Source organism: Lepidochelys kempii, chromosome 1, assembly GCF_965140265.1.
Source record: "Lepidochelys kempii isolate rLepKem1 chromosome 1, rLepKem1.hap2, whole genome shotgun sequence".
Lineage (NCBI taxonomy): Eukaryota > Metazoa > Chordata > Testudines > Cheloniidae > Lepidochelys > Lepidochelys kempii.
The window spans coordinates 292,671,657-292,690,207 of NC_133256.1; the positions used below are offsets into that span (position 1 = coordinate 292,671,657).

Consider the following 18,551-nt stretch of genomic DNA (forward strand, 5'->3'; position numbering starts at 1 on the left):
GGTTTCCTTCAACATATTTGGGATATATCGACACAGCAGTTAAGAGGTGTGATTCCGAGTGCAGGTAGACAGATTCACACTAGCTTAGTGTGAGCTAGCTTGCTAAAAATAGCAGTGTGGACATTGCAGCATTGGAGATGACTCATGCTAGCTGCCCAGGCTTGGAAATGGGCTTCTAGCTGCCACTGACTCAACACCCACAGTGCTATTTTTAGCACACTAGCTCAAGTCTATCTACCTGCCCTGGGAAACACACAACTCCCAGCTACATTGTAAATATATCTTTTAAATACTTTTTGTAATGGCGTTACAAGACAGATATGGAAGTTGCTGTCCCATTTTTTTATTTCCCCCAGAGGCAAGGAAACTGTACAAGTCAATATGTTGAATATGCTGTAGCTGCTGTTTTGTATGGGATGTCCCCTGACTTCATGATTGATTGGGTTGCTATAAACTTTGTGGACATTAGTGGTGTAGTAAAAGTCATGAATGCTGAGAGGATAAGTGTGCATTTTTTTTAATAATCCTAACCTAAAACTAATTCATTGCACGTTCTAAACTGTTACTAATGTTAATATTTTGAGCATTGGTCTACACACAAACTTGTATGGATCTAACTAAATCCAGTTTGAATTCTCACCTTTTGTTGTTTTTGTGCAAGCTTGTGTGTGTACACTTAAATAAAAGATATGCGTTCAAACATCAATGCTAGTTATTTTGGTGTGTTTGCAAATAGACTAGCCCCTGGCATCTTTGCCTCTTCTTCAGCCACCCCAAGAAAAGTCTGTGGCACAGGGAAGTTATACTAGGTTTACAGTACATCATTCTACATAAATAAGTTTGAATCTGATTGGTTCAGGTATACATTTGTGGGAACTTGATGTTCTGGTTCTGCTGTTACCAGAAACACTCTAGTTACTGTGGTCTTCTGTTGAGGATCTGTAAGTGAAGCCAGGGCAGTGTATGTACAACTTACTTTGTCTAAGCACAGTAACATGGCACTTTGCAGTGGACTGCTGGGAAGCAATCTTTTGCACAAAAGATGTCAAACTTGTACTCTTAGTACTTCATTATGTTAGGATATTGTTTGGTTCTCCTCTGAGACGTTAGCTAGGCTTGTGTTTTCAAAAATGTTCTTTGTGACTAATATAAAAAATAACTTGAAGGATAGGAGTCTGAAAAAATTTACTATTTTTAATTTGCTACAAGGATTATAAAGAGTAAATCAAATTAGAATGGTTCAGTAGGCTTCCAGCACTGGATAGTCAGTCTCTTTCCGCCACCCCATATCTTTATTTTAGAAGTTTTAACAGGTAAATGTTAGAGACAATACAGTAATCCTTACAACAGTGAGACATTATACAGTAGTATAATCACTGGATCTCTATTTAACAGATGTTGCCGTGTTACAGACTTTACACTACCCGTTACATGTCTTTTCTAGTGATTTTTTTTATTTAAATTGAGTGAAATCTCTGATTACATACACATGTCACACACCAGGCATGCCTATAAAATGTCAATATTAAAAAAAGTGGACAGGTGTACAGGGGTTCTTTTGCAGGTGAATATACCTAAGTCCTTTGTCTTGGTATGTAATTGACACATCATTTTTTCCATAAAGAATGCCTTCCATATATATATTTATTTTTTTTTGGAACCATTGCTCTAGAGTTGGACTGTTTTGTTTTTGTTTTTTTTTCCCCCACTGGGGAGCTATCAGCCTAGCAGCTATTAGCAGATGAAAGATTAATTCTTCATTTCCTTTTGTATGATTGTTCCTGCTAAGAAACCCCAGGAGGGATTACCAAAGGATCATTTGGTAATAAATATCTGATACTTGGGGTTACAAACTTCATCACAGTAATGGCTGGATGTGTCTACCACATATGCATAAAATCTTCTTCGACCACAATTTCTCCAACATTTATCCTCATTCAATCTCTCTGTGTATCTATAGCTATAACCTGACTGGTTTGAAGTACCATTTGAAATAGCAGCTTAAAAAATGTTTTTATTATGCTACAGTCTAAGTTAGCTTAGTCATTTTTTTCTAGATATAACCCCATTCCTTTGCTGTAATTTGTTCAGGTAGTTTTTAATTCACTGTGGGGTTTTGTTTGTTTGAAGAGGGAGTTGGATTAAGAAGTGGGGGCAGTCAGTAGTAAAGCATTCATATATCTTAAAGTATATTCCACAGTCAAGAGGCAACGTAATGCACAGTGAGGGCTTAATTACTGTGTCTTTGACCCCACATAAGAGTTGTAATAAAAACACTGATGTGTAGCCCTATTTTCGTGAACAAATGAGTTTGCTTTCTTTCCCTCTTTTGTGACTCCACTACCATGCCGCTCACCCCCACCCCAAAAAGCAAGCAAACAGACTTTCTGTATGCTGGTCTATGTCAAGTAATGGGCCAGGTAGTTAAGGCAGTAATCTGAAGATAGTATTTGGGTTTTATTCAGTTCTATTAGAAATGACTGAACTTTGTGATACAGGGGCTATTATCCTGCCAGTTGTAAGGAATTTCTGTTTTATGAGCAATGCTGACACAAAGACAGCACTGTGTAAGCCATGTCTATAACTGAACACTTTCACACTGCAATTTAGGAGGCGTGCAGTTCAGGAAATTGCTGGCTTCTGCTGGAGCACACTTTTACTGCAAGGAAAATTTTATTCATCACTCAAGTAATTGGCAGTTTTAATACCTAGTTAGTAATTACCTTATAAACAAACTAATATATAAATGAAAGGCTCTATGACCTGTTATCTAAATCATAGCCTTATTTGGCCAGTGAAAGTGACACATGATGGTTGTGGTTGTTGTTGTTTTTTATTAAAGTAATTTGTTACCATTTATTATAAATACTTCCAGCTAAGAGGTTTAAAAAAAAAATGCAGTGTACCTTTACCAGACAGCCTGAGGAATGAAACATGATACAGGAGAGCAATGTTGGAGAGACTGCAGGATCATTTACTCTTAATGGGAGGGCCTATTAATCTATTACTTCTGATTAAGTTTTTGAGTCTGGATTTTTCTGTCCTAATGAGTAGTAACCCCTTCTCATGTGCATAAGCAACCACCCCAGAATCTGTGGCCTACCACTTGATTTAAGGCCAGTATTGCTAATGTATTTTCAGAAACTATATTCTTGTTCATATCTTAACTTAAGCCACTTGGCATGCAGTCTCTAAATCGGGGGTCTCAAACATGTGGCCCACGGGGTTATTTGCTGCGGCCCGCCAAGCTCCCTGTGCCCCCCCCCACCCCCTGTGCTTGCTCCCCCGAGTTATTTCCTGTGGGCTGCCAAGCTCCCCTTCGCCCCAGCGCGCTGTGTCCCAGTTCCCCTGCCTACCTCCAGGTGCTTAGCGCTTTTCAGCAGGGAGGGGGGAGGAACAGGGAGCTGTGTGCTCAGGGGAGGAGGCGGGGACGGGGATTTGGGGAAGGGGTTGGAATGGGGCAGGGAGGGGGCAGAGTTGGGATGGGGACTTTCGGGAAGGGGTTGGAATGGGGGTGGGGAAGGGATGGGCAGGAACAGGGCCTCATGGAAGGGGTGGATTGGGGGCAGCGGTAGGGAGCGGGGGTTGTCAGTGTCCGGTCAATGTACTAGTCCTCATGTGGCCCTCCTGGTGGTTTTAGTTTGAGATCCCTGCTCTAGATGGTGGGGGAAAAAGATCCCAATTTTTGAACACTGCTAAAACTAGGTATAGGAACTACTTCAACTAGATCTGATTGAGGTAGACTGGAACCTAACCAGCAAAGAGCAGACGCTGGCAGATGGTTACGTTCCTATAACCATTTCAGCTCCATTCTCCACTTTACCTCCCCAGCTCTGTACAGTGGATATCCCAGAATGTATTATCCTGTGTACTGTTGCTTCTGATCTCTATGCATGTCTCTTGGGCATGCTATCCCTCACTGAAGCGGTATAGGATTGCTGCTCAGATTTTCCTGGAATAAACCAATACAAAAACAAGGTTAGGTAGAATGGCAGGTACGAATGCAGAAATATGGTTATGATAAAAGGAAAAACTGTTTCTTGTAACAGGCTCTGATGCCAATGTCTCTAACCAGTTGCAAAGTTACTGTTGTAGTATGCATGGAGACAGGAAATACCATTAGTTGTGATGACCACACACAAAATCCCAGACACTCCTATATGGGTGACATGTACTAGTTTCTTTCTTAATTATTTGAGATGAAGTGAAATATCAACTCCACGTACAAAATAGCTGCGCTCTCTCAGTGGTGGTGCACAGTGATCAATCTGTCTTCTAATCTAGCTCCTTGTCCTTTTTTGGCCGTTTGGGTGGATGAACGTTCTTGTAACACTTATTTTAAAACAGCATTGTGGTGTGACTTGGTTAAGCCTTAGCATGATTTCCGTGCAATGCTGAGTGTCCTTTTGCTCAGTGACAGTACTGTATATCTTTAAAAAAAGATGTGCTCTTGTTCAATCACAAGTCTTTTGGAAATGATGCAGGAATTACTGGATGAAATTCTATATAGCCTGCACTGTGGAGGCCAGTGTGGATGATCACAGTGGTTCCTTTAGGTCTTAAAACCTATGAATCCCAGTAATCAGATTGTAATACAAGTAGATTCTTTTTCTGTCTTGGCAGTGTGATTAAGGAAATACGGATAAACAAGTTTCTTCAGAACATGCAGAATTGTAACTTCGTATATGATGTTAGCTAATCATTTTACTGAAGAGAACTTGCTGAATAGTATCTCTTCTCCGAAAAGTTAATTTCTCTATGGGAGAGTGGAGAACTAGTTTTTGCCAGGTTGATGTATAGTTTGCAAATGTTTATCACCAGAATGGCAGAATCTTTGACTAATATCCTAAAATTGCAGGACCGGTAACAAGATTGGGAGCATCTTGCCTGAACATCTGAAACCATTTCAGTCTCTAGAAACTTTGGACCTGAGCAACAATAATATTTCAGAGTTGAAAACTGCATCGTTTCCTTCTTTGCAGCTCAAGTATCTGTAAGCAAACCTTCATTTTTAAATTTTTCCAAAGTGCTTTCAAAATGTTGAATATGCCATCAAATTATCTTAGTTGTCATTGCAGACCATACCTATCCTGCCTCTGTGCCGAGGCGGTATTTTTTTTTCAGCTTGATACTAACTTTAAATATTTAGTCCCATCTTTACCTGTTCACAACATAGATCATTGGTGTAGCCAGCTAGACTGTTCCAATGGAGCGTTTAGTTCATAGAAAATAAAAAGTCAAAGTACTAAGGCTAAACTGGTTAACAAAATATCTCTTGTTGAGGCCTAAAAATGTTACAAAATAAAGTTAAAAAAATCTTCAATTGGGTTTAGTTATATTGAATTACATTTGGAGTTTTATTAATTTCTTGAATCTTTACAGTATAATTGATTTGAGAATTCAGTTAATCCATAGCTGCATTTAGTCAGCATAGTTAAGGGGCATATGCTGATAACATACTTGCCAACTCACTGTTTTCTGACAGCAGCGAACTCTTACAGAATGGAACATAACTCTTGGCCCTCCAATTCCCCGTTGGTGAGGACTGTGGTTAGATCAGTAATTAATCTGTTAAATTCAAGTGTTGTTTACCCTGAGATAGGCACTGTATGATAATTATATCATACTACTTGGTATTAAAATTCCATTAAATAATTGTATATCTAACCTCCTATACATTTTCTCAACAGGTATATTAACAGTAATCGAATAACCTCCATGGAGCCAGGTGCCTTTGACAGTTTGTCTAGCACACTTCAAGTATTGAAACTGAACAGGAACAAAATTTCAGCCATCCCTCAAAAGATGTTTAAGCTGTCCCATTTGCAGCACCTGTAAGTGCAACCTACAGTTGGCTGATTGTTTTCAGGTCTTGCAAAGCGCTGGCAGTGCGGGGGTAACCAGACTCGAAGCGAGGCAGACACTGAGAACCTGCACTGCAGCTTCTAGTAACTGCAGCCTGATAGTGAAGAAAATGCTCTCACTCTCACATATGGGTGAGATGGGAATAGTCTTTGTGCTAAAATTGGATTTGCCTGATAAAGAAAAATACACAAGGGCAGCAAAAATACTCCATGAATTAGACACCTGAGGAGATACAAAGTGAGCTAAGGGCTTGTGAAAAAACACCCCCTCTCCCCCCTTAGTGCAGCAAGTTTCAGTGCTGTAAAGCATCCGTATAGACAGTGCACCAGCACTGGGAGCCGCGCCCTTCCTGGAGGTGGTGTGTTTTGGTTTTGGTTTTTTAGAGCGCTGGGAGAGCTCTTTCCCAGCGCTCTGCCGCGACCACACAAGCCACGTTCAAGCGCTGCTGAGGCTGTGCTTTAGTGTTGCCAGTGTAGACTAGCCCTAACTACATAATTAGGAGACAAGATCAGCCTCTACATATTTTCTTGGCAAAAACAGATGCAGGGAAATCATTTGCTTTCAGAAAATGATAGGACAGGGAGCAATACCCTAAAGTTAGACGCCATCATCTTGACTAATGATACACTTCTGTCAGAACTTTTTTTTACCTTTTAAGTAATATCTAAAACTATTATAAATGAAAGGAATTGGAGAAGAGGCTTTTTTTGTTTTCTCTGAGCATTTGATAGTACTTTGTGTCTAGGGAGTTTCATTGTTTCTCCTGTATAGAGAGATTTCAGAGTAGCAGCCATGTTAGTCTGTATTCGCAAAAAGAAAAGGAGTACTAGTGGCACCTTAGAGACTAACCAATTTATTTGAGCATAAGCTTTCATGAGCTACAGCTCACTTCATCGGATGCATTCAGCGGAAAATACAGTGGGGAGATTTATATACATAGAGAACATGAAACAATGGGTGTTACCATACACACTGTAACCAGAGTGATCACTTAAGATGAGCTGTTATCGGCAGGAGTAATAGCTGGCAATTGGAGTTATTACCAGCAGGAGTAAACTGCTGGAAATGGCCCACCTTGATTATCACTACAAAAGGTTTTCTCCCCCCCCCCCCGCTCTCCTGCTGGTAATAGCTCATCTTAAGTGGTCACTCTCCTTACAGTGTGTATGATAACACCCATTTTTTCATGTTCTGTGTGTATATAAATCTCCTCACTGTATTTTCCACTGAATGCATCCGATGAAGTGAGCTGTAGCTCATGAAAGCTTATGCTCAAATAAATTGGTTAGTCTCTAAGGTGCCACAGGTACTCCTTTTCTTTTTGTATAGAGAGAGTTCCTCTGCTGTGTGGGTCTCCTATATGTCTGTCTTAGTTTGCAAATATGACTTTGAAACCACAAAAATTGGCAGGGGGATTTACATGAGTTTGGGGAGTTGTAGTGTGATACCCAAAATAACTCTTAATTGACTGGATTTCAAATTGAGAATGCCTCTTTAAGGGACAAAACTTCATTTGATTAACTCTTAAGAAAAAGTATGTAATAAATAATAAAGGTAGCTAGGCAGGAGGATACACTGTTGAGGAAGGTGGTTGCATACCATCCAGACATATTGAAAAGCAGTTTAAATCAGATCTCAATGGAAGTGAGAGTAGACTTGAAAATTCAGGGTGTATTTATGATCTCCATGGTCTTCTCAATCTTTAGATCCATCTGAAACTGTCATTCTTACCTGTTCTGATGTGCAGGGATTCAGATGAATGGAAAGCCAATCCTTATGCAGGTGGATTTAGTACCTTAGGTAGTGTGTTTACTTACCACTACCGAGGCAAAGGAATTATGTGATTGTGCGTGATCTCATAATCATGCCCACCTTGACTTGCAAAGCTAGGCAGAGGAGGAACAGGGAAACACCAGCGTCTGCTATTAAGTGTGGCTCCATTAGGGCTTCTGTATATTAACCCCTTATGCAGAAGTGGGTGATAGAGCAGGTTTACAGGTTTGGTGGTTTAGTTCCTGAAAAGCTAAAAATTTGAAAAGTGAACTAGGTTGGAGGTGTAGAGTTTTGTGCCCCTGAGTGGGAAGGATGTAGAAGCCGAAATCTCCTAGGGAGGGAAAGGCAGCTTGGCAGATCAGTAGTCCTTATGGAGAAAACAGAAGACCAATCTTGGTCCCTTTATAAGGATCCTTCTTTATTTAAACCCCTGATTACACACTAATTGCTACTGACTAAACATCAAGAACTTAAAAATGAATGTAAACTTCAGAAGGTGATTCATTATCTCCTAAACCAGCTTGGACCTTTTAAATTTAAAAATCAATGTAATAGCAAACACATGTCCTTCTATAGTTGAAATACATTAAGATTAACTGTGCTAGGACTATTCTGTGTTACAGTAAAAAGGTCTCATTTATCTTGTTTACTTTGTTTCATGTGTAGTGTGGGTGTTTAAAGTCTGATGATGAAGAAATGTTACAGGCATCCAGGTAAACTTACTCTGTTGTAACTGTAAAATTTATTGATGCAGGGAGCTGAATCGCAACAAAATAAAAAAAATAGATGGGCTTACTTTCCAAGGACTTACTGCTTTGAAATCACTAAAAATGCAACGAAATGGGGTAAATAGACTCATGGATGGAGCTTTCTGGGGACTAACCAACATGGAAGTCTTGTAAGTATAAACTTTCAGTCTTTTCAGAAAAGACATAATTTGTGTAATTCAAAATAAATAGACATGCTTGATCAAATTTTGAAGATATTTTCAAATTAAAATATTTTGGTTTGACAAGTAGTGAGCATTAATAATATGTAAATGCAGTTCTCGCAACTCTGCATGCCTTTTTTTATATATTCATTCTATGAAAACCAGGTATCTAGCCAGTAACATCTCACAATCAATCTCTGATCCATGATGAACCATGCACTTCACTTCACTTATTATTATTTTTTTTTTACCCTAAATTTTGTCTGTGTGTTTTGTAGGCAGCTGGACCATAACAACCTAACAGAGATTACCAAAGGCTGGCTTTATGGCTTGCTGATGTTGCAGCAGCTCCATCTCAGCCAAAACGCCATCAGCAGGATCAGCTCTGATGCCTGGGAATTTTGCCAGAAACTCAGCAAGCTGTGAGTAGCTTTTATTCTATTCCAGTTCTGAGAGCGGGGTACATGCCAAAGCATGAGCTGCTTACCACTGATCTGTGAATTTTTCATAACAAAGTTTCCAAAGTGACAACAGCTTTTTTTTGTGTGCAAGATAGTCCTATTTTGTTGTGAAAAGTTGAAGCCAACCATGACCCCTGCAGTTGTGCTAGGGCTTTGACACAGCAATTTTTGAATGAAAGAAATCCATTTGTGAATAGCAGGAAATAATACGCAAGTTGTATAATAATCAAAAATTGTGGTGGAGGCTTTGTGATAGCTGCAACTAAGAAGGTTTTTTGTTTAAAAAATGAAGTGGTAGGGAGAAATGAGTAATAAATACTCAAACATTGAAACAAATTTTTCCATCTTGAACTTGCAGAGATTTAACATTTAATCACTTCGCAAGATTAGATGATTCAAGCTTCGTTGGTTTAAGCCTACTAGTTGGACTGTATATTGGGAACAACAAAGTAAACTACATTGCTGATTGTGCCTTCCGGGGACTTTCCAGTTTACAGACTTTGTAAGTTGACATAATTTATTTTTAGGTCAGAAACCTAGGTGGTGCGTAAATATCCCCCCCACCCCCCTTATTTTTTTCTTGAATTAATTTTGTTTTGAAGGAAGTGTAAAACAAACTTCGTAGTTCTAATCTTTCCTAGACCTTAGTAGTATGGTTTCTTTTTTGGTAAGATTTCATCCAGGGTAATAGTATCTGTTTTTTCGTGCAGTACAGGTTATGTACAAATTTATACATTCCCAGACCTTCCTATTTGTCATAGTGATTTCATAAGGAAGCTTCTTAAAAGAATCTCTGAAGGGAGAAAAGGAAACTAATAAATGGCTGTTTCTATTCTCATGGCAGGGAGCACAATACTAGCTTTCAGCCATGGCATCGTGGCATCTGCTGTACATGTGCACCCCAAACGAGCTATAGGCACATGGGTGGCCCTAGTAATTGGCTGGAGACTGGAGGCGGGGGACTCAATCCTCCTCGCTCCCCCACATCCAGTTTGTAGCACCCAAAAACATTCCTCTCCAGGCCCTGCTTATAGGGGAATGTGGAGGTCAGTAAAACTGTCCCCCTGCCAACATGGCTCCCAGTCCCTGTCCCATCCCCACAACATCATGCCTTTTTAAGGGAAGGATTTATGAGGAGCTGTTCTGTCAACTCCTGGGTCCCTTGACTTTGCAATCTGACCACCCTCTGTCCTGTGTCGGTCCTTTTTAAAAAGTTGCCTTTAAATCTAATGAGATGAATACCCTAACTGCTAAATGTCATAATTTGTATCTAAAGCATTAACCTGCCATGCCCCAGAGACTCTTGCAAATCCCAGTGGAGCTAAGAGAGAGTGGCAGAAAGGCTAAAACAGCACTGACAGCTTAGGCACCATGATTATAGGTTTCTCCTAATTAAATACGAGTTTCCCTCTTGGTAGATGTCATGAGGGTAGAAGCCTAAGCCCAGACATAGATATATTCAGAGGGTCATTAAAGACTAGGGGTTGATGATTATCAAGGCTTTGGGTTATTTAGCTGTGTCATCCTTTAGCATTTGTCTGAATACTGTCTAGAAATAATGCTGTTTTACTAACTTTGTGAATTGGGGGGGAGAGGTGAGAAGTGTGTGAATGAATTAAAATGGTCATACTCTGGAGGATGTTCAGCCTCAGTGTATTAGTGACATTTCCAATGGCCAGAACAGTAAGTTAGAGCTTATTCCAAGGGCTGGAAAAGCGTACATTAAAATTTTACTTCTAGGATTCAGACTTTCTGTGTATTCTTCTCCTGTGGCATGGTTCTGAGATTTTTTTCTAAAATCCTATCCTACAGAATTCTGATTCTCTGCTCAGACACCACTCCTCTTTCACAAATCTGGTCGCACACCTTTGCTGTGATGGCCCAAGGGTATAAAACTTGTTCCCTTTGACATCCATCTGTTGTCATATTTAACTCACTCTTTAAAGCTTTTGTCTTTAGGTGTGGTTTTATTTTGATATGACAACTGTTGGCCCCCTCATTTCTTACCATCCCCACTTTCCTTTTTCCCTTCTGATATATTTGGATGCTCTTGAATTTCTTTTAAATAAATTGATTCTTGTCATCTTTTAAAGTAGTGGTGAAAAAGGCCCTTGAACTTCAGACATTCCAGAAAAAGAAACAAATTGGATCAAGCGTCTTTTAAAATTGATATTAATATTGCACAATGTTCCTTACACAGACCATTCTAGAAATTGCTTTAAATACCATGTACTACTGAAGAAATATATACCTTTTGTGATTGGGTCTGCTCTCTTCACCCAGGGATCTGAAGAACAATGAAATCTCATGGACTATTGAAGATATGAATGGTGCATTCTCTGGACTTGACAAACTTAGAATGCTGTAAGTATGACTGACCTGATTTTGGATTTTCTTAGTTACTTAAAAATATATATATTGGCCTGAGCTCAGATAATACATACTGTGAGGGAGCCCAACCTTGGCAATTTTATTAGTCTCTTAAATTTGTGACTTCCTTACTGTTTTGCTCTTCATTGAAGCCTTCTTTTTTAGAAAACAAAACACCAGCTCTTTAGTCAAACAAAATCTGAAGACTATGATCCTTCTTGAATGTTATCAATATGGAGATTCATGCAGTTGCTGCTTAAAAACCTTTCACGCAGAATTAGTATTGCTCATAATAGGAAATGAAGGGAGGTGTGTTTTCAAAGATTACAAAAGCACAGTGCCTAAGGGAAGTCTTCGATAAAGTAATCCAGCATCTAGTGGCAATGGCTCTGCTATAATGCAAAGATGTCATTCCAAATATACAGCTATGGAATGAAAAGATGCTTACATTTATAGATTTTAAAAAAACAAAATTCTACATTACTGAACTGTACACATTAAACATCTTTGAAAATCATACCTACATAGTTACTGAAGCAGAATAAATGGGTATATTTTAGAGATGAGGTATTTTGTTGCAGCAAGAAAGGCAGAATGGAGAATGTTAGTCACAGTTTAGTAATTGCCTAAAAAAGCAATTGTATAAGATTTTCTTCATAGTTCCAAAAAATGCCCCCATTTTACTGCATCTGTTTTCAATTAAGTATTTATATTTCCAGAATACTCCAAGGAAACAGGATTAGGTCCATTACAAAGAAAGCATTTTCTGGTTTGGATGCACTTGAACACCTGTAAGTAGCTGAAATTCATATTTAACCCAGCAGTGACCAAAGCAAATATCAAGATTAACCAAAACAAATATAAAACTACCAAGCTTACCTCATGACTGTCTGAATGAAGCAGATTTACCTTGTTCATCAGTAGTGTGGTACGTCTTAACAAGAACTTTCTGTCTAGGAATTCTGCTCCAAGTGCTATATTTTTAAGTGAACATCAGGATACTATAGAAACTTGTCTTTGTTCTTTTGTTTACTGAGCTGATTGCTGCATTCTGTACTGATAATATAGAGAGGTATAGCTTGAATCTTTATTTTAACCTTTATTTGAGCTAATAAAATGGATTTTTTTTTCTAAATTTTTTTCCCTCCCCCAGGGATCTAAGTAACAATGCGATCATGTCAGTGCAAGGAAATGCATTTTCGCAAATGAAGAAACTTGAAGAATTGTAAGTTCTTGCCTCCAAAATCTCCATATTAGAAAATATGTAAGCCATAAAAGATACCGACAGATTCAGTATTAATCTCTCACTGCAACAATTCTGAAGTCATGTAACAAATGGTTCATCAGTAGATTTTCTCTGTAGGAGCTGCATATGAGCTAGGTAGCATCAGGCAGCAAGTGTTCATTTTCTATTCCATTTGGTACCTAGAGTCCTGAGTTTAAACTGGTTGATCCCTAATACATGAGATAAGAAAGACTTATTAATGTACTGTAAAGTGGTATCACTGAACTACCACTTACTGTACCAGTAAAATGCATGTCATAATTCTTTAGCAAAGACCCATCTGCAGATCCTTCTTATTGGCTCCCTCTGTCCTGAATCAGCGGAGGAGCAGTTGAAAGTAAAGTCATAAAAGTGCTTTTCTGAGGGAATGCTGTAAAAGCTCTTTCTCTGTTGAGCTAAGTGCAACAGCTGTTACAGCTAACTCTTGCTGAAGCAGAAAAGGCCTTTGTTTTCTTTCCTTGAGTCACAGCTAATCTCTTGTCTCCGGTGCTCCTGTTTCATTCCTTCTCTAACTTTTCTTGTCTCAGCCCTGCCCAGTCTAGTCTCTGGAAACAAGATTGTGCAACATGACAAAACCGGATAAGTCAAAAAGAGAAGCTGCTCTTTCTGTGAGGAGAAACTACCTGAAACTTTGCTGGGGAACAAATGTGTGTTCCATTGTGGCTCAAGATTGCTATTCTGGGTCAGATGCAGAACCGCTTAGAGGCTGTCCCTCTTCTTCCTTCCCAATACCTGACAACATTTCCCAATGTTCAGGCCTCGGAGAGAAAGCAGTCAGCAACCTTCAGACAGTAGCATCCACCAAGGGAAGTAAGATGCTTAATTACATCATGCTCAGGGAAGTTCTGAGCCCTGCAGGGATGTGGACATTCCCTCTGTTTATAGAGCTTTTTCTAATGTCTCCCATGCCCACTCCCCAGAGTTCTCAAGTGTGTATCTCTCATGGCTGGTAAATAACTGGGCAGATGATAGGACATGCTTTCCCAAAATTGGCTGAATTAAATCCTTGTAATATGCATTCCCAGCAATTTCACCCATTCAAAGGACCGTAGAGAAGGTTAGCATGGTGAGGGTATGACTGATGTTCACTGCATCATGGTGGTCAAGAAGGCCATGGTTTTCTTCCATCCTAAAAATAGCAACAAGACCACTCTTCATTTAAAAAAGACCTGTTTCTTCTGGATCCAGTTCTGCCTGATGATTTGGCATTTTTAGGTTTTGAGCACAGAGCACTTGTGTGGAAAAACTTGATTTGAAAAGGAATGTTCAGAGCTGGTAACATCCTCCCTTTTTCTTCTGGAAAGTAGTTAGCACAGAATTTCTATACTAATAAATGGGTGTTTCACTCACTACAAGTACATATATTTATCCCCCTGGACACGCACAAATTACTACAGTCTTTCCTCCAACAAGGTAACTTTTAAGACTTTTATCATTAGCTCTATCTAGATCCAAATACTTATGAGTAGTCCTCAGGGAGAAGTTTGATTTCTCGCTATTTTTGCTCCAGATTTGTAAGAGGTCTCAAAATTACTCTTCCAAGTAGGAAGAGTTCAAATTTTTAGTGGAAGTTTAAGTTGGTCTATATTCATTCACGGAATGTTCTTTTGAAACTATTAGTTTGGTTTCTTTGCATTTCTTCTTTTTGAATGTTACCATTCTCCTAGGTTTGGTAGTACTTTCAATGGAGGACTAAGTCTGCATTTGTGGTCCTTCAAATATCTTCCTAGTTCCTTTCCAAGATGAACTGTAATTTCCATCACTCCAGTTGTTTTGAGATCTGTATTTTAGCGCTAATCCTGTGGAGAAAAGATTACATAAATTGAGTATTTATGGTTCTAGCTATTTGAACTGATGTGAAGCTGTGAGTTTTTAGTGCTATTTCTGACCTTGATCTGAGATTAAACAAAATTTTGTAATGTACTATCGGCAATTGGATGCCTTTGCAGTTCAAATGCTTACAAAACTGGGTGTTTAAGCTCCAGCAAACGTTAAGACTCAGAGTACAAGATCTCCAGCAACATCTTAGGCAAAGAGGGCAGGAGACTCGGTTGAAAGCCAGGATTCTGAGGTGAAAATCCAGGCCTAATGAAGCTGGGGCAAAATTCCCAGGGGCAGGATTTTACTTGTGGTCTCATAATACATAGTATCAGAAGATACTACAAAGTGGATCTTTTGGTCTTCATCTTGGCAGCGGGTTTCCTGAGGCCATGGGGATCAGTATTTCTGCTGTTCATATCACAACATAGGGATTGGTGTATACCCACTACTCACATAAATACCACTGTTACCTTACTCATGCTCCTTCTTTTGTCAGTCCTTGTACAGTTCTTTAGATAGCTGTACCCCAACAGACCTCAGTTGGGATACAACTTGTAGTTGGGCTGAGCTTTTTTTCTTCCCCCAGAAAGTTTTTCTTTTGTGAGGGTATTTGAATTATGTAGGTTTTGGAACTCCTCTCGTCTGAGTGTTCTCTCAGGTACCCTCTTTACATCACTGCCCTGCCCCTTTATGTAACTGTCCTTGTCCTGACTCAAGATGGGGACATGCAATTGTAAAGAGACACAAATGTGACTTTTCAAAGAACAGAATAAGAATGAAAATGTTTGCTTTGTAGACCTGAAGTCTAATAATGGTGTCATGTGAGAACTGGGTGACATTAGTTTCTTTTATAATAAATCATTTGTGTTTAAAATTAAGTTTTACAAAAAATCCTATTGACTTGTACTGTTTGGGTGGATCTGCATTTTGTATAGAAAACATTTAATGTAATTGTTTTCCTTAGGCACTTAAATACATCAAGTCTTTTGTGTGACTGCCAGCTAAAATGGCTACCACAGTGGGTATCGGAAAACAACTTTCAGAGCTTTGTGAATGCCAATTGTGCCCATCCTCAGCTGCTAAAAGGCAGAAGTATCTTTGCTGTTAGCCCAGATGAGTTTGTGTGTGGTGAGTATAACCACTTCTCCTCACCTTCATAGGTTTTGCTTAGTGAATTTATTTTACACTGCTTTATCTGGCATGTTTTGATTTCTCTTGTTGGACTGAGAAGGGTTAATATTTTGTTTTTAATGTTTTGTCCTCTGCTTCCCAGACTTTTTTATCTGCAGGTACTCAGAGCTTGTGGTTTCATTCCAGATGGGGAGTAACATTTTTCTGACTTAATTTCATGTATTGCATACTTGCATGTTGCATACAAAGGAAAGATCAGTGGTTTGTGGTGGTAAATTTACGTGCTGCTAGAGTTAAAATATGAATACTGTTTAGGTAAGCACCATTTAAAAAATGTGGTGCATCTTGATGTACTTTAACTGACATGCCCATTAATATATGCAATATATTTAATTATATATGCAAATTGCATTAGTGCTTTATTAAATCTGAGATTAATTGCACTAAAGTTATATATTGAAGTATAGTTCCCATGGTAACCTTGACCTTGTCTATATGGGCTTTAAAACAATATTTTCAACTTTAAAAATCATTGTGACCGCATATACATTTCTTGTTTACGTTACTAACACCTCACTCTTATAAATGATTTTGATTTATCTTCTTGACCTGCTGCTCACAAACCGGGTTGAATTTGTAAGGGAAGGAAAAATGGATGGGAACCTGGGAGGCAGCAACCATGAGATGGTCGAGTTAAGGATCCTGACACAAGGAAGAAAGGAAAGCAGCAGAATATGGACCCTGGACTTCAAAAAAGCAGACTTTGACTCCCTCAGGGAACTGATGGGCAGGATCCCCTGGGAGAATAACATGAGGGGGAAAGGAGTCCAGGAGAGCTGGCTATATTTTAAAGAATCCTTATTGAGGTTACAGGGACAAACCATCCCGATATGTAGAAAGAATAGTAAATATGGCAGGCGACCAGCTTGGCTTAACAGTGAAATCCGTGCTGCTCTTAAAAAAGAAGCTTACAAGAAGTGCAAGATTGGACAAATGACCAGGGATGAGTATAAAAATATTGCTCGGGCATGCAGGAGTGAAATCAGGAAGGCCAAATCACACCTGGAGTTGCAGCTAGCAAGAGATGTTAAGAGTAACAAGAAGGGTTTCTTCAGGTATGTTAACAACAAGAAGAAAGTCAAGGAAAGTGTGGGCCCCTTACTGAATGAGGGAGGCAACCTAGTGACAGAGGATGTGGAAAAAGCTAATGTACTCCATGCTTTTTTTTGCCTCTGTCTTCACGAACGAGGTCAGCTCCCAGACTGCTGCACTAGGCAGCACAGCATGGGGAGTAGGTGACCAGTCCTCTGTGGAGAAAGAAGTGGTTTGGGACTATTTAGAAAAGCTGGACGTGCACAAGTCCGTGGGACCGGATGCATTGCATCCGAGAGTGCTAAAGGAGTTTGCGGATGTGATTGCAGAGCCATTGGCCATTATCTTTGAAAACTCATGGCGATCCAGGGAAGTCCCGGACGACTGGAAAAAGGCTAATGTAGTGCCCATCTTTTAAAAAGGGAAGAAGGAGGATCCTGGGAACTACAGGCCAGTCAGCCTCACCTGAGTGTCTGGAAAAATCATGGAGCAGGTCCTCAGGGAATCAATTCTGAAGCACTTAGAGGAGAGGAAAGTGATCAGGAACAGTGCTGCACTTAGGACAGAAGAATCCAATGCACCGCTACAGACTAGGGACTGCAAGGCTCGTTAGCAGTTCTGCATAAAAGGACCTAGGGGTTACAGTGGATGAGAAGCTGGATATGAGTCAACAGTGTACCCTTGTTGCCAGCCAATGGCATTTTGGGATGTATAAGTAGGGGCATTGCCAGCAGATCGAGGGATGTGATTGTTCCCCTCTATTCAACACTGGTAAGGCCTCATCTGGAGTACTGTGTCCAGTTTTGGGCCTCACACTACAAGAAGGATGTAGAAAAATTGGAAAGAGTCCAGCGGAGGGCAACAAAAATGATTAGGGGACTGGAACGCATGAGTTATGAGGAGAGGCTGAGGGAACTGGGGATTTTTAGTCTACGGAAGAGAAGAATGAGGGGGGATTTGATAACTGCTTTCAACTACCTGAAAGGGGGTTCCAAAGAGGATGGCTCTAGACTGTTCTCAGTGGTAGCTGATGACAGAACAAGGAGTAATGGTCTCAAGTTGCAGTTGGGGAGTTTTTGGTTGGATATTAGGAAAAACTTTTTTTCACTAGGGGTGTGGTGAAACACTGGAATGTGTTACCTAGGGAGATGGTGGAATCTCCTTCCTTAGAAGTTTTTAAGGTCAGGCTTGACAAAGCCCTGGCTCGGATGATTTAATTGGGGATCAGTCGTGCTTTGAGCAAGGGGTTGGACTAGATGACTTCCTGAGGTCCCTTCCAACCCTGATATTCTGTGATTCTATTAATCCAATTCACTTTTCTGTAGTTACGTTTTTACCTTTTGCATTTCTCACAGGTTAGACAGTGAATACTAATTAGAATCCGTTTTATTTTCAGGTTTGTAGTGCTGCAAATACTTCAGGGTAGCTTTTATTGTTTCCTGTCAACTTTGGGTTGAAAGTATCCCTTCATAATAGTCTTTCAGTATGTAAATTATACAATAGCTTAACACATACATTTTGTATTAATATGCATTTGCAACAAAAGTGCTGTTCACAGATGCTAAATACTGCGTGTCAAATATTGTCACTTTGTTGTCTAATCATGTAATGAAAGACCCTATTCTAATGTACAAAGTGGGAACCTTAATTCTTAATTTCTTGACTGTTTTAAGATAAAAATTTGGTACTTAATCTGGCATTAATATATATATTTGCTTGCAATTTCCATTAATAGAGGAAAAATTAAAGTTGACAAAATACTTTATTTTGTCCTGGATTTAAAGAGGTAAAATGGAAATTTCATCTTTCTTCACTATAATTT

The 18,551-nt window shown here is 39.4% G+C and overlaps 1 protein-coding gene across 1 annotated transcript in view; it reads left to right on the forward strand.

Annotated features, from left to right (window-relative positions):
* Positions 1-18,551, forward strand: part of LRIG3 (leucine rich repeats and immunoglobulin like domains 3) — a 52,086-nt gene that overhangs the window by 20,761 nt on the left and 12,774 nt on the right. Inside the window, exons 4-12 of the mRNA XM_073327962.1 lie at positions 4,859-4,993; positions 5,691-5,834; positions 8,393-8,536; positions 8,848-8,991; positions 9,389-9,532; positions 11,314-11,394; positions 12,120-12,191; positions 12,554-12,625; positions 15,471-15,634. Of these exons, the coding sequence (XP_073184063.1) occupies positions 4,859-4,993; positions 5,691-5,834; positions 8,393-8,536; positions 8,848-8,991; positions 9,389-9,532; positions 11,314-11,394; positions 12,120-12,191; positions 12,554-12,625; positions 15,471-15,634 (1,100 nt within the window). The remainder of the gene's footprint in view (positions 1-4,858; positions 4,994-5,690; positions 5,835-8,392; positions 8,537-8,847; positions 8,992-9,388; positions 9,533-11,313; positions 11,395-12,119; positions 12,192-12,553; positions 12,626-15,470; positions 15,635-18,551) is intronic.